General features: G+C 34.6%; 1 protein-coding gene and 2 long non-coding RNA genes across 5 annotated transcripts; 1 reads left to right on the forward strand and 2 right to left on the reverse strand.

Annotated features, from left to right (window-relative positions):
- The first annotated feature begins 4,501 nt into the window (after positions 1-4,501).
- Positions 4,502-9,928, forward strand: LOC140877558 (uncharacterized). Of its 3 annotated transcripts, none has more exons than XM_073281096.1 (4): positions 4,502-7,558; positions 7,686-7,911; positions 8,026-9,075; positions 9,151-9,928. In XM_073281096.1, the coding sequence occupies exons 3-4, from the start codon at positions 8,701-8,703 to the stop codon at positions 9,421-9,423; spliced, it is 648 nt and encodes a 215-aa protein (XP_073137197.1). In that variant the 5' UTR covers positions 4,502-7,558; positions 7,686-7,911; positions 8,026-8,700; the 3' UTR covers positions 9,424-9,928. The 3 variants fall into 3 exon arrangements, with proteins under 3 accessions (XP_073137197.1, XP_073137200.1, XP_073137204.1); XM_073281099.1 differs by having other exon boundaries at positions 4,502-4,707; XM_073281103.1 differs by lacking the exon at positions 7,686-7,911 and having other exon boundaries at positions 4,502-4,707; positions 8,685-9,075.
- A 4,780-nt stretch (positions 9,929-14,708) lies between these two features.
- LOC140860326 (uncharacterized) lies at positions 14,709-15,128 on the reverse strand. Its single transcript, XR_012143681.1, has 3 exons — positions 15,054-15,128; positions 14,903-14,974; positions 14,709-14,780 (listed from the first exon to the last, which is right to left on the reverse strand). It is a non-coding gene; the product is annotated as an uncharacterized lncRNA (long non-coding RNA).
- A 3,784-nt stretch (positions 15,129-18,912) lies between these two features.
- On the reverse strand, positions 18,913-21,437 carry LOC140876170 (uncharacterized). The gene is made up of 3 exons (XR_012148695.1): positions 20,017-21,437; positions 19,504-19,580; positions 18,913-19,433 (listed from the first exon to the last, which is right to left on the reverse strand). It is a non-coding gene; the product is annotated as an uncharacterized lncRNA (long non-coding RNA).
- Positions 21,438-22,736: the final 1,299 nt, after the last annotated feature.

A 22,736-nucleotide genomic window follows, 5' to 3' on the forward strand; every position in this document is an offset into this window, starting at 1 on the left:
AAAATGATACTAACAAATGCAACAAAAACACAACTATCACATCTTATCCGAACCAGCGCTGTATAACAAAATCAGAGAAGCTCAGTTTTCTGACCCCGAAGGTACATAAGTTAGCTAGACTGACTAACAGAGACAACACGTTAGGCTTTGCATTTCAGCAATATGGTACCTTATAACTGTAAGGAAGATATTTGGTACCAGAAGATGCTAACTTGAGAAATTTGATTTATCCCTGGCTCACCATAGCAGCCTAAGTATCCACCAGGGGAGCATGAAAATGTACAAGTATTTGAGAACTCGACTCTGGTGGAAAGACATGAAGCGCGATGTATATCAGTTTCTGTCCAAGTGTTTAGTGTGTCAACAAGTCAAGGTTGAATACCAAAAAAATGGAGGTTTGCTTCTCAGTCTAAGTGGGAGCATATCACGATGGAATTTGAAATCCATTTGCCTTTGTCTTCGAGGAATTGTGACACTATCTGAGTAGTGGTGGATAGACTCACCAAGTCAGTGCATTTCCTTCCATATAACCAAGATTACACCTTTGATCGTATGGAGAGATTGTACATCCAAGGGTAGTACAATTGGATGGTATACTCATGAGAATTGTCAATGACAAAGATCCCCGGTTTACTTCCAGATCTTGGAAAAGTTTCCAAAAAGCATTGGGAACTAATCTGAGCCTTAGTACTGCCTATCACCCAAAAATAGATGGTCACTCGGAGAGAACCATTTGCACTCTTGAGGATATGTTGATCCAAGGTCTTGCGCAACAAGACTTTTCCTCTTGTTCTATTCCAGTGACAGCATCGAGGCACCGAGGCACCGAGGAAGCCACTTGGGAGCTAGAAAACCGCATGCAAACTGAACACCCTAAACTATTCTAAGTTGTAAAAGCATTATTTGTATTTTAATTATAGTTTTTAAGTTGTAATTTTGTACTGTTTCTAATAAAGATGTTTCTTATTCCGTTACCCTGATTTTGATGACGAAATCTCTTAAAGTGCGGAGAGTAGTAACCCAATATCTGGATTAAGCTAATCAACTGACTAAAAATGTTTAAAGGGCCAAGACATGTTTAAGGGATCCTAAATTGGATTTAAGAATCTAAAAATTAGAACAATCGGAAATGGTTCCAAGTGTTCTTGTGTTGGGATAGTTCGGAAGTTTTGAAGAGAAGATTTGAATCACCGAACTAGATCGGAATTCAATGCTGAAGATCGGATGTGCCGAGCAGTTAGGAAGTTCTGAACTGCATATCGAAAGCTTCGAATCTCCTTGCAATCATACAGGGTATGAGTTTTGATTGGTGATTGGACTTGACTAAGTTTGGAAGCTTCGAACTAGGCTTCGAAAGATCCAAATTGTGTCAACAACATTGAGTTGTCCAATCAGAGACACGCATTTGGTAGTTGGAGTTCGGAAGGACGATCGAAAGTTCTGAAGTGCGTTTCAAAGCTCTGAACGAGAGATCAAACGTTCCAATCGTGGTCTATAAATAAGGGCTGGAGGCAGCCATTTCCCTCACACTTTTCTCAAGTTTCCCTCTCGTCTCTAGTTAGTTTTAATATTTTTCGGGCGTCGTATTCGAGGGCCAGACAGTGATTAAGTGCTACTGGGATTGTAGCAGTGTTGTGCCTTGAGTTTAGAGCAATCTTCATCAAAGGACTGACTACGGAAGCAAGAATATTGCTAGACTCTGATTAGCTTCAGTGAGTAGCTATTAGTCTAGTTAAGACTTTTAGAATGATATAATTTATATGATATGCATTTTATTATAGGCTTGGATTCTAGGCTGTTCACCTAGACTTGACCTATAAAGGTACGTAAGTATTGAATGAGATATCCAGCTGAGTATGCATTCTTATGTGTTGCATTTCATCTGCCATGATATGCATGTATTTACTGTTCATATGACGCATGATCATTTATCACGTTGAGCCGTATCTCCTTCGAGATAGCCATGGTTTAGTTGGGTTGCTCAGCCCTATATTGTGGACGATTGGACGTCACGAGTGACATGGCCGACGGGCACGGAAGGCTATGATGTTTCCAAGATATTTCTCAATCCACTTTCAGTTGTTATGCTTGTAGTCTAGATGGGTACTTCCGAGTCACACTAGACTCCTTGGCGCTTTCAGTCTGAGCATGAGTTTCTTGTTGATCCAGTTACCCAATCCATGTAATTTTGCATGCACATATAGGTCTGTATACTCTTATTTTTTGTACTGGGCGTTAGAGCTCACGTCCCTATATTTTCATCTTATATACCCCATTTTGCGGGACAAGCCTCTGGCTGGATGATGCCGGTAGGAGTTAGCACCGAGTAGAGGATCAACACCGTTGAGATTTTCCCGGTTATCTAGTTTAGTGGATTATATTGCTGATTTGGTTTGATACACTGTTATTCGATTTGGTTGTACCCTAAATAGCATTTTATACTGTTATTTCAAATTTGGGGATCTGTACTATGTTTTCCGCTGATTTTATCTGATTATTGTTATTTAAGATATAATTGCATGCGTAATAATTTCTTAGTAGGTGATTCTGGTGTGGGTCGCTACACTTTTTAGGTGCTTTTCGATTTCAATTCAAATCTACTAACTCACACATTGAAACTTATGATCAGACACATGAACAACTTCAAAAACTCGAAAATGATTCATCCAAAAATTACCATCTTCAAAATTTTCATCAAAACTTTTCATATAACAAACACACACCAAAATTCTCAGATTCACACATCTTTTCTCATCAAATATAAAAAAAAATTTACACCAAACGTCAAGAATGATTCAAGTTTCACAGTTCTACATCATACTCTTCAGAATCTTTTGAAATCAATTCAATATACATTACATACACATTAACATACAAGTTTTTCATATCAAATACATAAATTCTCGAATGGTGGTTTAAAAGAATTTAAAATTTTTGTGATCGTTGTAGGTAGCGATCTAGCCTTGTATGAACGAAACTGAGTGTCTTTCTTCTTCCTTGGTGCATGGTTTGAACGAGAGAAGAGAGAGGGAAGATGGAGTAGGCGACGGCTAAGAGAGAAAAGTCGTGAAAGAATATGCTTAGTCAGTTTCTAACTAATGGGCTTGAAAGTTGGCCCATTAGTTGCAAATGGTGACTTTTAAAATTCGATCCTCTCAATTTAAAAATAAAACCGCACCAACATTAAACTTAAAATAAATATAAAAATATTTACTTAACCTCGATAGTTCGTAGGCTAGTCTCGTTTTTCTCAGTCTAGAAATAATCTCAAACCTGAAAACAATAAAATTAACTTGCAAATTACATTAAACACAAGGCAAATCACATAACATTAAATCATTTAACACCACATTTAAACATATATTTTAACAAACAAAAAATCAACTTTGAAACATAAAATCTCATGTAATGTATATACCACAAAATATTTTAAACATAAATTTTAAATATTAATATCACATAAAATTATTTAATTAAACATAACTTTTAAATCATAATTAAATAAAATAAATAATTTAAAATTCATTTAAAATCCCGTTATTACTCGTGAGTGGGTTTATGGATTTTTCGGGCGTTACAATTTACCCTCTTTAAAAATAATTTCGTCCTCGAAATTCGACTGATCAAACTCCAATAACAGAGGCTCTCAAAAATCTGATCTACTAAATCCATGTTTACATGCATGTCTAGCTTCCAAATCTTAGCGTCCCAATAACCATGCTTCTGTTGTGCGCTCTGATAGAACAAAATATTTTATCGTTCTCAAGTGTCTTTCTCATCTCAATCAAGCCAACGTTTATAAACTTTCGTTGCTAAGAACAATTTAAAGCAAATAATTACAGCTTACCTACGTCCCACTGTAACCCAAATTTGATATTTTTACAAAATTCTTAGTACCATAAGTGAAATTCCAACCACATCCTTACATCAACTCATACATAAAACCTAAAAGTTAACTATAATGTTCATCTCCCAAACACAACGATTGCATTATACCATAACTTGACTAATTACTCATACATGTACAATAAACTTATTTATCCTTGAACATCCGTAAACCAAAATTTATGTTCTCAAATTTTTTTATTTAAACATACCGATTAAAATATCAACTCCAATAATAAACTTAACTTATTAACACTTAACCATGCGGACCCAAAAATCACATCAAAGATCAACTAAGTTCCTCGTCAAAACTAAATCCAAGATCATTTTTCCTAGAGGTCAGAACTAGGGGTGAGAAAGATTTTTGTTAAACTGAATTAACCAATCGAACTGAGTCAATTCAAAATTTTGGTTCGGTTATTTCGGTAATTCGGTTTTAATATTAAAAAAATTTGGTTATATCGGTTAATTCGGTTCGGTTACGGTTTTCAAAATTATAAATTCGGTTAACCGAATTAACCGATATACTCCAATACTATTATTTTATATTTTTATAATATTTATAATGTTGTTCATTATTTTAATTTTAAAATATCTGGGCCGTAATTTCTTATAAGCTCACATTTAGTGTTCGCAAATCTCTACCCTCTCCACTCTCGCTTCCAAGTTCCATCTGCCGATAGCCCATCTCTCATCTCCGATCGAGACGCCGACCGCCCATATTTTTATGTCTCGGTCAGTCTACGGTTCGTCATTTGGTTGCTTTGAGTATTTCTCCGAGTGATTTTGGCGTGCGCACATCGGTTGCGAAGCGAATTTGAGGTTGAAATAATGGAGTTGTTTTGATTATTTGTTCGTTTTAAATGGATGATTTTTTGCTCCGGTCATTATTTTTGCGTTATTTTCATTTTCTTAGAGAGTATATCTGCTAGGATCTTAGGTTTCTTTTCTTATTGACTGATGATTCGTGGGTTTATATGACGTTTGATTTTGGATTTTTGTTCTAATCGTGCTTTGCGGAGAAGTGACCTTTAGTTATGGTTTTTACAGATTTTAATTTTTTTTCTTTCTTCTTGTACATCACTTGCTGCTGTTTGAGATTGCTCGTGGCTTTTCACAATCTTGTATCAGTTCTACTTCTAAGGCTTAAGGTCAACTCTGCAAGTTACCAGCAAATTTTTTTTTAAAACAAATTGGTTAATTCGGTCACTGACCGAAATAACCGATTTTAATTCGGTTCGGTTACCATATTATAATTAATTCGGTCGGTTTGGTTATGTCTAAATATTTCGGTTCGGTTCAGTTATTATAAATTCGGTTCGGTCGGTAATCGAACCGACCGAATGCTCACCCCTAGTCAGAACAACAAACACAAGGCACAATCTTTATCAACTTATATATCCCGTACAACAAAGGCATGCAAGAGAATAATCAACCATCATACTACATTCTTTATGATCCAAGTTCATTTTTAAAAAGAAAATAAGCCATAATGCCCACAGGTAAAATATCACCAAACAATTCTATGCCAACACGTGACATTTCGACCCAAACAATAACATCCTAAGCAGATTGACTTAAATCTAAAAAATGATCACTAAGTTCAGTAAAGCAAAATCCTTTTGTACCCAAGTCATTCTTTCCCAAAGGTACTCTTAAACAGAACAGATCCAACACAGTCATAAATCCAAAAATAAATTCGCACAACACAACATATTTTATTTTTAAATCATGCATAGTCATAACAGTAAACAAAATCATAACTTTAACCTTAAAACATAAACCTTATAGTCATGGAGGCAGGAGCATTCGAGTCCTTGGCGACATTGCATGGAAAAATTGGGTCACAGAACCAACATCTTTGATACTAATTGTGGCGTCCTGTAGTTTTGGACATTTTCAAGAATTATGGTGCAGAAAGATACGTAATACATTTTTTTTGAAAAACATGCATCGTGCTCATAGGTACAAAGTATCATGCGTAAAAATTAAGTTTGAGCAAAGCAACTCAAAATCTTATGGTTCAAAACTCGTTTAAGCTATCATTGAACAAAATGATGCTAACTCATACGGGAACGCCAAAACTTTCTCACACACGCAAAACTTGAAACTGTAAAATATGAGATCACAAAATAACGTATTTACAACATGATTGATCTTAAAATGACCCGCTAAAACTTGAGTTCAAATAAACAAGCATAACATTAATAAAATGCCCAAGCTTTCATGGAGATGCTTGACATAAAGTTCTCAAACGTCCATGCCATGCAAATTCTTCTCGCCTCCTCGAATACTCGGACCCATAAACAACCTTTAAATTATTAACTTCCTCTTTTACATATGCACCATAAGACCCTGTTTGATATGCTTGATAAACTCTTGATTGTTTTGCAATCACATGTTTGATGTAATCATTGATCATAGATAAAAATCAGGATTGATTAAAAGTTAGTATAGCCCATTGACAACCCATCAACCCATTCTACCTTTGATTATATTTGTCACATGGATTACAAAAGCAATTTAAAAAACTAACCCTTCACTATAACTAATGAAAAGCACAACCCACTCACTTCGTAAACCTATTTCCCTTTCTCATTCTTCTCTTCTTCTCTTGTGCGTAGCGGCGCCGATGGTAATCGAACTGGAAGAGAGGATTTCTGTTTATGTTCGTTATGAAATTTCATGCCTGATTCATCTTCTGAATTTGTTTTCTATTAGACCTAATTGTTTATTTTTGTCCTCTTTCTCGTTAAAATCATCTAATCTGCTTTTGAAATTTAAAAAAACGCAAGGTGAAATTCTAGAATCATTAATGGTTGGTAGGCGCAAGTCAATAATTAGAATTATTCCTTTGCCTCGCTCAGTTATTTTTTTGTTGACATACATGTGGTTTCAAATTCCATAGAACATTAGTTATTAAACTTCGTTGATAACTTTTTCATTTATTTTTCTTTTTGTTTTAATTGTTGTAATAACACAATGATGGAAAGGTGCAACCAAGAGGCTCCCAGGTATCCGAATCAGTGGACCTTATTATTCAATAATAAGATGTTCTAGATTTTAAAAATATTTTATACAGTAAGTTATTTTTTGGAATTATTTTCTTTATGCTAACTTCCTTTGTTATGTTTAATAAAGTGTGCAAGTTATGTTTAATAAAGTGTGCAAGATGGAGATTAGACATCGTAATATCATAATCTTTATGGTGCTACACAAAATGTTGTTTTGTACATTAATGCTGGTAAGTATTTTGATACGACATTACACAAGATTAATTCGTCGACGACGGCGCTCATTCTGTAGAACAAGAATGAGTGCACAAATTAACCACTTGAATAGGGTTATTGAAATGGGAGATGTCCAATGCATAGTTAATTTGAGGATGGATCGAAATTCCTTTGCACAATTATGTTACTTGGTCACTCATGTCGTTGGCGTTAGAGATTCTAGATACGTTAGGGTTGAAGTAAAAGTAGCCATGTTCTTGTCAATCTTAGCACATCACAAGAAAAATAGAATAATTTCTCATGATTACGTCTGAAGCGGTAAAACAATTAGTAACTATTTCCATTAAGTTTTGGGCTCAGTTCTGAGGTTACATAGTATGATCTTTCTGAAGTCCGTACCTGTCGACGATACTTGCATTGATGATACATGGAAATGGTTCAAGGTAAAACTATTTTTATTTTTACGTATTTAACTCACAATCTATTATGAAAAGTGATTCGTATCAATGACAGGCATATGTGATCGCTGGCCACAGTAATTTAATATACCTCCACATTTTAATCTTCCAGGGTTTTCTCGGTGCGTTGGATGGAACGTACTTAAATGTTAATGTACCAATTGCTGAGAAGGAAAAATACAGAACTAGAAAAGGGACCATTGCAGTTAATGTGTTGGGTGTGTGTGACAGAGATATGAAATTCATATTTGCACTCGCGAGATGGGAAGGATCGATAGCCGATGCCAGAGTGCTTCGTGATGCCCTAACTCGAGATGACGGTCTTAAAGTTCAAAGAGGTAGTGTGTTGTTTTTAACTTGATATTATCATTGTCTTCAAATTGTATTATTATTATGGATGTACTATTTTTTACCAACTCTATAACATTCACCAAATTATTTTTATTGACTAGGTTCATATTATTTGTGCGACAACGGATATGCAAATATACCTGGTTTCTTAACTCCGTATAGAAGAGTACCTTATCACAGGGATGCTTGGGGAAATCGTACCACTGCCCAACAGAATTATAAAGAGTTGTTCAATTGGAGACATAGTAAAGCGAGGAACGTCATTTAGAGAGCCTTCGGTTTACTAAAAAAAAAAAGATGGGCTATCCTTCGAAGCCCATCTTTCTATCCCTTGAAAACTCAGAATCGAATTATAATGGCATGCGTTTTGCTCCACAACTTTATCCGCTCTCAAATGACAGACAATCTTGTTGAGGTTTTTGAAGAAGAGACACTAAGCTCGCTTCCAGAAATAGGCTATGAATTCATCGAGAATTTCAATTCATCGGAAGAATGGGACCTGTGGAGTGACAATTTTTCTACATCTATGTTCCCTACCTAATAAATTCGATCATATTTATAGACTAAATATCTCTTTTCATTATTGTACTGCAATTTTATTTATTGTTTCTTCGTTTTGTAAATTTTTATATGTTTTTATTGTTTAATGAATATTTTATATGCTTCCATCGCATATGCATATTCTGTTCATGTTTGATAAATAATTGTTATCGTATTGTTTAATTGACTGTTGCTAAGTTATGAACATAACTTGTTGCAGGTACTAATGCACTAGAATGTTTGAATTGATAGATAGCGGAGCAACTTCCGGGAGTGTTACTTATAAAGCCAAGAAATCTGATAAGTCGCGGCGTACTTGGATAGCACCGAAGGAAGAGGTCCTACTCATAGGTCTAAAAGATGTGGTAACGAAAGGCTGGAAAAGTGAGAACAGCTTTCGCGCAGGCTATTTACCCTTACTGGAAGCTGCCATGAAAAATGCATTCCCTGACACCGATATACGTGGAATGCCACATATAGTTTCGAAAATCCACGTCTGGAAGAAATACTATAGTAGCTTGTCCTCAATACTATCCAAGAGTGGCATTGGTTGGAATGATACGGAGCACATGATTGATGCTACAAACGAGTCATGGGAAGAACTACTGAAGGTATTTTGGTTTGGTATGATTTATGAAACATTTTACTAGTAAATTTGCTTGCTAAAATTTACCATAATTGTTCAGGTTGACAATACTATTCGAGTAATGCGATACAAGCATTGGCTGCACTACCAAGACTGGTGCGAGATCTTCGGGAACTATAGGGCGAATGGTGACAAAGTCGAAACCTATGCGGCGGTTGCTCAAGATGTATTAAACATGACCGAACAACATACAAATGAAGTTGAAGTTGGAATGAAGGACGTTTATCGTCCAATATCCGAAGATGGTGCTGACTCTATTTCTGTGACTCACTCTCCCTCTCCTAATACACTTGGTGGGAAAAATTCGAAGTAAATAAAACGCAAAGCCATGAATGACGGAGATGATGAAATCGTGTCTGCGCTAAACACTTTAGCAAATATCACTAAGGAAGCTATGTCAAACCTTGTCACCGAAATGGCAGCGGATTCAAAGATGCAAGAAAATATTAGGATGGACAATGCTATGGACCGTGTTTTGTAAGAACTACGATACATTCCAGAGTTGTCATCGCGTGACAAAGTGCGCGTTGCAGAGTTGTTGGTCGACAATCCCAAGAAATTAGGATTGTTTTTGAAGCTGGATATGGACAGTAAGATCAACTTGAGTTTGAGTCTCCTAAACCCATAATTTGAAATTGCTTTTGCTATGAGTAACATGGTATCGTGGATCCAATTCAGCATGCAATTTAGGTTTCGATATCAGGCAGTCTTGAAGAAGTTACTCACCTTCTGGAGATATTTTTTGTTATGAACTTATTCTTGACAACATGTTTAGGTGGTGATTTTTTGTGTAATGTTTTGTAGTGAGTAAGGTGCACTAGTAGAATTTATGCCTTTTACTTCGCATATTAACTGAAGTCGTAGATAGATAAGTACCAAAGTAGATACACGTGAAGTAATAGGTACCATTTTACTTCGCTTAATATTGAACCGGTTCTGAAGTAAAAGCATGCCTTTTACTTCAGCATTTACATTATGTGACGAAGTAATATAACATCTATAACTTCGTCATTTACGTTGACTGACGAATTAAATGCGCGTATTTTACTTCGGCAGTTTTCTTAAGTGACGAAGTAATAGAACATATATGACTTCCGTTGATTCATTAAACGACGAAGTAATAGAACATATATGACTTCGGTATTTACATTGAGTGATGAAGTAAATGCTCTATTTAACTTCAAATGTTATGTAACTTGGCGAAGTAAAAACATGCCCTTACTGCAGCAGTTTCATTAATTGACGAAGTAATAAAGTACATATGGCTTCGGCTTTTACATTGATTGATGAAGTAAAAATATATGTACCACTAAATCAACATTAAACAATTTTAATTAGATACAATAACACCATTAATATATATATATATATATATATATATATATATATATATATATATATATCTGAAACGTAAAATACACTAATTAGATTGATAAATTATCCATCCAAAAGTACATCCATCAATAAAAAAATTATGCATCCACGAGTATTTCTACAAAAGATTGATAAATTATCCATCCAAAAGTATATCCATCAATAAAAGTATTATTCATCCCAACGTGCATATGACCAACTTTAATTTTATTAAAATATATATATATATATCAGCAAGTTACATAACAGACATACATTAGATAATATTGTTGGGAGCTACATGCATGACAGATCTAACTTCCAAGTCCATGATCTGCTCCATACACTGAAAGTCTAGTCGTTCCTGCGTCGCCGGAGCATTATACTGCAAAAAGGAGTAACATTCTCACGATAGTCTCATGATCACATGAAACCAAAAAACCTATACCAGGAACTTACACTCTTCTCAAATAAAGGAAGAACTGTGTGATCCACCAAAAACTTTATCAGGTGACCCACCACAGCTTCCAAGCCTTTTAGGACTTTGACAGCTTCTCCTTGTAAATCAACAACCCTTTTATCGGAACTAGCATATACCGATAATTCATCTGCAAATAACAAGCAATATAGAGTACCACCTCGTTCATCATAAAGGAAAATCAGGGCAAGTTTAGTCGAGAAGCCCAAGATAGGACTGTAGTAGTGCTGCTTGCTCAACGGAAAATCAGGGCACACACTTTTTCAGGAAACCAAACACCAATTCGTGAAAAATTACATAATCAAGAAGGAATAATATCATAAACTGACAATTTTCCCTCTCTTATGCCTTTTATGCTGTTTTAATCAAAAAATCAGAATGATCATATCCCAATAATTTGACGAAGCATTGCATGGCTAAAATAACCATGTAATCTATAAATTACCCCTTAATATATCCATAAGGCCAATATGCTAGTTCACATAATCACAACAGATATTGTAGTCCAGCCACAACGAGACTCTCATCTGTGGCGCATGATATATTTAACATAATTTGACAAAAGAAACCAAAGAAAAAAAAGTAATTAGAGGTGAGGATATGTTTTCATATGTTGGTTACATTTTTTATGGATTATTTCTGTCAAAAAGGATACTATCACAGGTAGAGAGAAACTAGAGGAAGAATTCAAGTAACTTGACACACATATTTAACCCCTTTAAATATATGACAAGAAACATTACAGTTCGACTACATGAACTTAGATTGGCTGGAGAGCAGCAGAAACAAACTAAAATACAAACTAAATATTTTACTTGCATTAAAACTAGACAAAATCTTACCATGGTAGTGTCATTGACATGATGGATATTGGGAAGGCCCCTTGAACCTCTTAAAAGTATTCTTTCATCCGCATCCAGTTTCATCATATCCTAACAGGAATAGGCACAAGAATCTCACTGGTTAATATTGGATCAGCTAACCTGATACTGTAAGATTCTAGAAACTCCGTCCCATTCAACCATTGAACACTAAGAGTATGAACATAAGCAGGTGTTGATATCCCATATGAAATTTTATCAAATGGAATGAGAAAAAAAAATCTAAAAAATAACAATTTGATGTCATCGTTCATTGCATTAATAAAATATAGTATGTATAAATCAAAGAAGCTGAGAATTAATGAATATGGAATAATGATAAATATATATATCATAGGTAGAAAAAGAAAAAAAAAACTAAATAAAACTCTCTTTTAACTCATTGTTTCTCATAATTAAAATAAATTAACAGAATCATGATTCGTTCATATTCGCCATAAAGAACAGATTTGAATGTACCAAAACAAGAATCAGTTAAAAATCACATCCCCATACCTGGTTGTTGTGTCCACATTTCTTCTTCATGTAGTTGATGGCACGAGGGTGCAAACGGGCATAACATCTTCAAGAACATCACAAAATAAAATATAACTAAAGCTTCAAGTGATTTGGAAGTGAGAATTTGTTTAGAAAAAAAATAGGAAAACAAAAATCTGATTAATAAGGGCACCACCCAATCTATGAACTAGCATATACTTGATCTTTCCACCCGTCCAACTAATAAAGTACAAAATCATTAATTAGAATACCGAAATACAACACATCACTTACATTTTATAATGTGAATCGCACAGGGCAGATTACTGCAGATCAATGAGACGAATTGATCCCTTAGAACTACTATATGCTAACATGTTGCAATGACAAGGATGAAATTCAGGTGAAGTTATAACCTCTGCAAAAACAAAAACAAAAAAACAGATATATGGCTTGGTTGCCTTCAACATCTAAACATCCACAGTGTGAATTATACGGATCTAAAATGAAAAAAGCCCAAATAATATATGCTGGAAAATTGAAATAAATCCAAAAAAATTCGGAAATTTGATGTGTACCTTCAATCGACTCAAAAATTGTACCTACAACAAATAATACATCCAATTGGTTTACTGCATATCATCAAATTTTGCTAGCAAATTATATATTGGAACATGGTGTATATAAAGTTTGATGCTTCCTCTATGTATATGAAACATTTCTCGAAGTCTGAAATCTGAATTCCATTATAGTCTTGCGAAACGATACCTTGTGATGTTGAAATATTGAAAAACTTCAGCACCATCACTTGATCCCATGTATGAAACTGATATGGGTAAAGATAAGGCGTAATCCTTGAAGCCATCGTCCTGCATTATGGTTCCGGTAGCGTTTGCGCCTGCTGCTGGTTCCGAATCATTTAAAACATCGCAAAGGACGACGGTACCTTGCACTGCTTCGGGGTCCTAATGGGTACGGGCTGCCCTCAATGTCAAATGTGTTTACACTCACCCCCTTTACATGCATACATACATAAAAGAAGTTGTATATTAAAAATTGAATAATATTTTATACAGTATGGCAAATTTATAAATATTTGATACACAAAATCTACTTACCTAATAAGTTTTACCATTTCACAACTGAACCTTAGCCAAGAACTTTATGTCTATGTCATTTGCAGCAACTGAGAGTGACCAAAGGGAGAAGTTAATAATGGATTCAGGACCAGGTCCGGAATTGCCCGCAGAATTTGATGTGAACACTCCATTTTTCATTGCATGGTATGCCCCAAAACTATGGAGCTAATTAAAGACGAAATCCAATAATATAAAACATCAGTAAATATATCTAAACACCCAGCCTTTTTTCATTCATCAGATAATATAAGACATCCATAAATTATAGGACATCTGCAAGATAATGTTATGCAATATCTTTCATGCTCGACTTTGATATCATATTCTATGTTATGCAAAATTTGACCCAAGATCACACTCATTCGTGCAGCATGTTTTCAAAATGGAGCAAGAAGAGTATACAAAAGAAAATATTGATTGGATAATCAAGATATTCTTGATCTTATTGAAAAGGTTCGAACATCAAATACTATGTGCTTTGTAACTAAATATTATGTTTAACGACAACAATACTATGGAGCTTTTTTTATTCATCAGATCAAACTACAATTATCTCATGATCCTACACTTCCTAACTCCAATATCCCATTATCTCAATGGAATAAGAATCTTTTATTTACACTTTAAAGAGATTTTTGCATTTCAATTTTTGAAATTAAAATACCGAAAGTAACTATTGATTTTTATGCTAATAAAATAGTAAGAGATTAAAAAAATATAAAGTGAACTTCTACATTTTTAAAATGAAATTTAAATTTAAAAGAAAAAAATAAATAAACAATCCAACCTACTGATATAGATGACAACGAAAATTGAATACCTACTAACAAATTTGATCTTCAACTATGTAGTCAATTAATATTGTATGGAAATAAAAAAGTTATCTATTATGAAATTCAAACAGAAGTCAAACACCATTTAATAGGAAAAATCAAGAAGATATTAAAATTCTACAAAAATAAATTTGATATCAAACCTGTATTTTTTTCATATTTATGTTACAATATTATTTAGAATAAAATGATTGCCATGAACTTAAAGAATAACAAATAGTGATATCACACCAATAAACCTCGTGAGGTTAAGGGAGGAACTAAGAAGAAACTAAGCTAAGTGAAGATCCATGGAATACTTTATAACTATCAACTCTAACACTAAACAACAATGCAAGCCGTCTCAAAGTCAGCTATGGGAGTTAACTCTATCAACAACAGACGACAGTTCTTTTATAAATACATTACAGAAAAGAAATTTTGGCACTAGAAACTCTTACACATAATCGGTTTTTGTCAGATCAAAGCTATCAGGAATTGGTCCACTTAATTTGTTGAAACTCAGGTCTCTGCGTAAGAAGGGTAAAATGTGAATTTCAAGATGACATGCTACAAGTTACAACTACAACGAATTTAAGAAGAGAAATCAAGCAAACAGAAACATCAAAAAGAAAGAAAGGATTCTACTGACAGAACTTTCAGTGTTTTCAATTCCCCTAGATAATTCAGCAATTCCCCCACAATGTTGCAACTCCTCAAAATCCTGCATTCTGAGAATCAATGAGTTGCACACAAGAAATTATTATTTTGGCTGGAGAGAAAATTATAAGAATCACACTAACAGCGTGTCGAGCCCTATTGAGTTATTAGTTAGAAGTGGAAAAATCGACTCATCCCCATTCAAATCGCTAATTCTCCTGCATATTCAGGACACAAAGAATCAAAGTTACTGCAATTTCACCATACTACATGCACAGGAACAATCACATGATCATATGTTATACTCACAAGTCAAGTAACTTGGTAAGCGAAAAAGTACTTGAAGGTCTCGGTCCAAATAGCTAGACCACTAGCCTGTATCTCTCTGGCATTTTCAAATTTAAAGCTAAGTATTAATTTACACACAGGAAGAACACATAATATATCTACTTCATCCATTTGAAAAGATAATTAATTTTATAGATGCTAAATGCTATCTGCTCAGACTTTTATATAGGCCCAAATGGCCAAATAGCTAGATATATATCTTATACATACACACATATTTTTCCATGTTTTGGTCTTTTGGAGCCTCCAAAATTGACAATGGACGCATTTATTCCAAAAATATAAAAAGAAAAAAGAAAAGAGCTTTATGCTATGCAAGATACAAATATCTTTTTTTGTCTTAAACATGAATTTCTTTTTTTTTCTTCGGTCTTTAATATACAATCTATTTTCTAAATTTACGTAAGATTTTATCTATTTTTTTGTTTACCATCTACCACATTTCGACTGCTTCCAACAAATTTTTTTACCTCATCAAAATATTTATTAAATAAAAATAAAACTGGAAATTCTTTCTAAATTTTACTTTTTCTATATTTTTCTTAATCAATAAATGTAAAATCACGCACAACTCTAAAAATATTAGACCAAAAATTATCAAATTCATCTATATAGAACATGAAAATGTATATGAGATCTAGACAAACAAAAATATGAATGATCGGGCAGATCTTTTAATTAAAAAGAGATGGAGATTTTATGATGCAAAGCTAAAAACATGATAGTTTGTAATATATACCTGAAAAAGGGTAACCGATTGGGGACTAAATCTGCTGCGGAGGTAGCCTGTTAAAGCCGGCGCCGGAAGGCTCTGTGCTGGGCTTGGTGGGTAGTTAGGATACGAAGGAGGATACAGATTCACGTAAAAAAAAGGAAAACATCTTCCAAAACCCCCAAAAACCCAAATTGATACCAAAACAGAAGGATTCAGAACTTGGGCTTTCGAATTACGGCGTTGGCGAGCGGTTCACGACGGTGGTGGATGGCTGGAGATGCAAATCAGCGGCCTCTTGGTTGAAGGAGAAAGGGGATCGCGAGTAGATATGCGATGGATTTATTTTATTTTTTTTACTCAGTGTTAAAAGTGAAAGAAAGTTTGGTACGTATAAAATCCCGGTTCAAGAAAGGGATCCTTGTTTGATAACGCGGCTCTCAGATCAATCACGATTGATACCCGGTGCAGCGGAAGTTTAAAAATTTTATTATGGAACAATTCCATATTGTGGGTATCAACCGTTCAACGATTAAATTATAAGTGTGTGTAAAATTTAAATAACTATTATTAAATTTTACCTTCAATCTCGAAGCGAGATTATTGGACACCACACAGATTTCTCTACGCTTCTTGTATCTCCCTGGAACTGATGAATATTCTGTCCTTCAATCAGGTCCACGAATGGAGGTTTAATCCCTCTGATAGATTGCACTAGAAAATCTATCAGAAGTTTTCTGCGAAGAGAATAAAGAATTTGATTCGCTTATTCCAGACTGCAATTCAAAATCACAGACCGGAATTTCTCAGACAGAGAGGGAGGGTGTTCGGCCACTTTGAGAGAGGAGGAGGCTAGGGTTTTCGAAATTTTGCTCTCAAAATTATGACCAGTTGTATGTAATTTCTGTACTGTAATAACTTATTTATAATGCAGGCCACTAACACCTTAGGGCCCATTAGTCATAAGTTGAGGCCCGACAAGCAAAGCCCGCATGTTCAGAAATTAATATAAAATTCATCGTGACTCCGATTGATAAACCGATTTTACCAATGTGCACAGAAACCATTTCTGCACATTTTAAAGTCAAGATAAATTTTCCTGAATCCGAATTCAGTGGTTTCCAAAAAATGTACATCCCTATGTCATTTTAGGAAATCCTACTCCCTTACTCTTATTTAAGAAGTCCAACTTCTTTATTCATTAAATTTAACTCTTTAAATTTAACTATCTCAACGGGGATTAAAACTTCATTACACTGTGTGACCCTCAATGGTTCAGGGATACAGCTAGCCGTGGGCTCACAACTCCTTGTGACTCGGAACAACGATTTCCGACTTGCCCAACGAATCATGGTAAAGCGCCTAGCAACATCGCCCCATGATTCCCTAGGTATCACTGATAGTGCCTACAAGAACCAGTAGATTTTGGTTCGCGTACAGTACGGTCCCTTCATCCATATATCCCGATCGAATCAACAACCATTGGTATATCGAGAGTCGCTCAAGATTCGATAACTATGCAATATATCTTGAAGATCAAATTAGTGACATCGCATGTGCTACTAAGAAACCATTTCTTAAATCACATCAAGTACTCTGGCCAGAGATTCGTCACACTAATATCTCCTCAGATCGCATAGGATATCCACACTCGCAAGTATGTGGTGAATCCTTGACAACAATGCATCGACTCCTATATGTGTTGTAACTGTACCCAATCCCGACACCTGATGACCCCCATAGAGTCGGTAAACGAGTCAAAGCACAGTACTAGCATATAGAGTCTCCATGATGTTTCAAGTAGTAAGGACTAATGGTGTACAACCAAAACCGCGGACTTTATCCACTCGATAAGTGATAACCACTTGGAAAGTCCGGATAGGGTAGTTCGATTATTCATCCTATGAATATCCATTTGCATGCTTCGAACATCTCCATGTTCCCTACCAATGAAACGTGGTACTCCGCATCGCAAATGCTAGTCTCAAACTCGAGCGATCCTTATCCTTATTATCGGACGGCTCAATCGACTAGGAACAGTTTAGAATATACAGTGACTATAAGATGTATTTCATGATAGACATCCCCATGTTCTACCACATCTTACATACACTATAGTATATTCAAGGTCTTTATCAAAACAACAATAGTATATCATAATATAACAATATGAAGAAAGATAAAGTCATTGCCATTAATAAAAGTGTAAATTATATTAAACAAAAGATCGTTTGTACAAAGAGTCATCAAAGCCCATAGCCACAAGTTGGCTCACTGGGCACCCACTCTTTCAATCCTCATCTGATTCTTCTTTTTACTTCGGCCCTTATAATAAAATTTTTTATTTTTTTACTTTTTACTTCGGCAAAAATAAAATACCGAAGTAAAATGCTACAAAAATTATTAGTGAAGCCCGGATTTTTTAAGTACCGAAGTAAAATGTGCACTTTTACTTCGTCCGTGTTATTACCGAAGTTGATTGTTATATTTTACTTCGTAATTACTAATTGCCGAAGTAAAAAGTGCCGAAGTAAAAGATAGAAATTCTACTAGTGGTGAAAGATTTTATTTTGATGTTGACATTTGAAATGCTGATGTATTGATCCAGATTTATGATGACCATTTTGTGTGAACCACAATATTGTTGTTGTTAATATGTGTGAACCTGGTGATCCAAAACCAAGTGTATCACATTACATTTGAATTATAAATTCTTTACGTATTGTTCCAGCTTTCTCCTTCATTGTTTGATTGTTCCATAATGGATTCATTATATTTTTTTATGGATCACATTAGTCGTGTCCTTCATTGAAATTAAGCTTAATAGTAACCATGTATCATTTCAACGTATAACCGTATTTGAAAACACCAAAAAATTAATCAAAGACTAAACATCTCACAAACATAAGTGTTTTTTTATATATATAACCATCATTCGGAAGTTGATACACCAGAAATAGAGACAACACACAACCTAAACAAAATACAATATCATTGCGGAATCATATATAGGCAATACCAAATATATTGGCCACGTAAGATGATAATATATAAATAGACGACAAAATCCAACAAACGGCAGCACCAAAAAGATCCAACATTTTAAAGCATATTATTTAGAATTCCGGATGACTTTGCAGATTCAAGGGGTTGATTCGTCCGAGCTATCGAACAAACAATGGGAAGCAGTGGCGTGGTCTATAGCACGATGCTTGAAGGAGTGAACTGGGGGTCGTTTGATGCCACGTTTGTTGGCGCCAGTGTGGTTCACACTAGAAGCATCCATTACTAATGCTGGAAAATCTTCTTTCTTTTTGTCATTAACTTGATCATCATATGATATGATGATCACGTCAACTTTGTACTCGCTGGTCACAGTTGCTTCCGAACCTTCTTTGTGTGACACAGACATTGTGGGGTTGCATTTGATAAAATTATATCGACTGCAATAGCTTTGTACACGCTGATAAGAGAAAGTAGTAAGGTCTTTTATAGTGAAGAAAGTAACAAATGCATTAAAGACATACACCTACCTATATTTAAATTCTAGTCATTCCATGAGATCTTATTGACAAGATATTCTTACTTGATATTCTGATGTAAAGTAAAACTGCAAGTGGAAAAAAATATATGGGATAAGCTTCTAGCTTCAGTAATGATAATAAATACATAAATCAAAACGTCAATTCACTTGTAATATAAATAACACAACGTATATCAAGTCACTAAAAAACGATCTCACCACATGTCTTCTTCTATGCAAGGAATGAAATAAAGTATGAATATTTTTTTGCAGTCCAACTCATCACATGCCTCTGTTTATGTTAACTGAACATCACCATAACCCTTTCTAAAGACTCTTTTCAGCTAAAATGCAAGATTGAATATATCAGGAATCGTTTAACCAGCCTTCTACTAAGTTGAACAGGTAAGAATTAAAGATTGTTATTAATAATGATCACAACCTAACATAAACACAAGATGAGTCAAAGGAGAGGTCATGATGCATATCAAATTCTTAATGATTCACCATTATTAATTGATACCTGTTGACCAATAAGCAATGAAGATGCCCTTACAGCAGCTGTAACAACCCATAACATTATTTCATTGTATCTTGGACGTTGGACAGTAACCTTATCCTCGTCTTCGCTAGACGGGCATGACTAATATCTTCTTCAAAATTCACTGGAAGATGCTCATTCACATGGATAATATATGAAGATGATTTATATGTGTATAAACTAACAAAACACATGTCCTAAAAATTCATGAAGATGGTCCTATAATAATGTCACTCAATCACATGAAATACTTGTCAATAAAACAAAAAACATCGCCGTAGAGAAATACATAAATAACTTCCATAAGAACCCAATTAATATACTACTTATACATTACATTTTACTAATGAGGACAATTATGACTAGAAAGAGGAAACAAATCAACGCACATAGGAACCCAAATCAGCAACAAACTTGTTGTTGTGCATACGGGTCAGTCTTATAGGCAAGGCTAGGTATCATAGTCATAGATGACATCCCACAATCAGTCTTATGTAATCCATGGGTGGCATATTTGTCAGGTTAGTTCAAAGGAGACCCAAATTGGCTAGAGGACGTGGTTCTTGTGTGCTTATTATATCGCATCCTCGTACCACTATAAAAAGAACTATCGTCAATAGTATATGAGTTGTTGTAGGTTTTATAGGATCGTCCCTTTGTAACCTTATCAGTACTAGCATTATACTCATCAAACCAGAAGAACCTCTTGTCATGTTTCAGCCCAGCCAGACAGATGTAATACTGCTGACGTGGACGAGTTGAGTGGTTCCTTCCTGTTCGTAATATCATTAGACCATTCCTGCATTCACATTCTGGTGGTGGCTTCAACTCCATTAGACCTACTGATGCATAGAATCATATGTTTTGTTATAGCGCAAGAAAAGTAAAATTATTCAACCACTCAACTACAAGAAAGTATTGGAGTCCCTTCAACTTTGATTATGATTAAATAATATAAAATGGTACAATCTCAGTTAGCAATGAATTTAACAGGCTCACATAATCGAAGATTAACCCATATACTCATTATATTAACGGCAAAACCAAAATAGAAGAACGGTTTTGGCTAGTACACAAGTTTGCGTTCTCACTCTAGAAGTTTTCTTATGGTTTCCGATACAAAGTTAATTAGTGAGAAACAAATTGTTCAAATTAACGCAATTGAAAAATCAGAATCCTCTACAGCTGAAAAAAAATAGGAAATATCAAAGCAACGAAGATAATTTCTAATAGGGAAAAACTTAATGCTGCAAATTCGAAGGACTTGAAGTTGGAGTATGTTAGTGGACTTCGATCACCATCTTTCGATCTGGTGGAAGCAAGCTTCTGTAAGACGAGGTGAAGAAAATCCAAATGATCTGCTTCTTTGTTGTTCCGATAGCTCAAATGGAGTAGATCTAATTTTTTTTTCTTTAATGCCGAGAGAAGTGGGTAGAAAGAAATAGGTCCACTTGATTAATAACTGAGAGAGAAAGAAGGGCTTTTTGGTCAATCTAAATTATTTGTATTAACTTATCCCACTTTTAAAAATCATATCAAACATAAAAAACTATAAAATACATACTTATCTTTCCTTATCCATCACTTATCAATCAATATTCTAGTCCAAGAGTTATCTCATCTCTGTACTAAACGAGGCCTAAAAGTATACTGAGTCTAAATACCCAGGAAGAAACTTTCATTACATAGCTAATACATAATAAAACATAATTTATAAGCTTAACTAAACAAAAACATCATCCATAAGAACATATGTCATAAACGTTTTCATTTTGGGTGATGAAATATATGCAATTGTGATAGCCATCATTTATGAGCATATTGGGTTCCCGTGATCACGGTCGCTGTACAACAAGCTATGAAACATACTGACCTTGGCCAATATGCATCTCATCTCGGCCTTGGCCGCATAAACTTTCATTCTTTGGAAGGGACCCTCTGGGACTCAATCTGGAGTACCAATCTCGTATTGCTACCACAAGAACACATACAACATCAAAATATTTTTCATGCATCATCATAATCATAAACTTTGTCATACTTTCTCATCAAAACATAATAATCATAAACTTTCTGATAACTTTATCATTCTCATCATAAAACTTCTTATAGTTCATTCAAATACTTCAAAATATCTTAAAATCATCATGTCATCATGAACCTTGAAAATAGTTTGAAACTTAACATGTCATGCTCTTTAAATCCTTTCATGTTTGAAAATCATGCATGCTAACTAAAAGAAAGATAAACACGTCCATTAAAATTAATTTCACAATATTTCATACTTTTCATAAGGAACACAGCTTTCGTGAGAGCATACTTGCATATAATATACATTACATAACTAATTCGATCCACATGTGATATGAATCTAAAAAGCTATCGAAGATTCATATTGTTCCAAGATTTTTCTCATAATTTTCCATCGAGATTAGAAGGAATTGGGATCCATGACAATCAAGTTGGGGAGAAAGGAAGCCAAGTTGGAAAGCATGGAGTTTGTGGTGGAGTACTAAAATTTTATGAAGCTTCTATAGAAGTCAAAATCCAATCTTCACCGTTCAAAATGTATTTAAGATGTTATGAAGCTACGGTTAAAATTTCAGCTTGATCCGACGGCTAGATTTCGAGTTATGATTTTTGCAAGAATAATGCACAATTCTGACAGCTTCAGAGCCTAGGCTCCAGTTTTAAGCGCCTAG

The sequence above is a fragment of the Henckelia pumila genome, chromosome 1 (assembly GCF_033568475.1).
Source record: "Henckelia pumila isolate YLH828 chromosome 1, ASM3356847v2, whole genome shotgun sequence".
In the NCBI taxonomy this organism is placed as follows: domain Eukaryota; kingdom Viridiplantae; phylum Streptophyta; class Magnoliopsida; order Lamiales; family Gesneriaceae; genus Henckelia; species Henckelia pumila.

Bases quoted from the DNA above. Each gene is read 5' to 3' on its own strand.
- LOC140877558 (XM_073281096.1), top strand. From the start codon at position 8,701: ATGTTTGAATTGATAGATAGCGGAGCAACTTCCGGGAGTGTTACTTAT. The intron at 9,076-9,150 runs GTATTTTGGTTT...ATAATTGTTCAG, and splicing joins CATGGGAAGAACTACTGAAG to GTTGACAATACTATTCGAGT.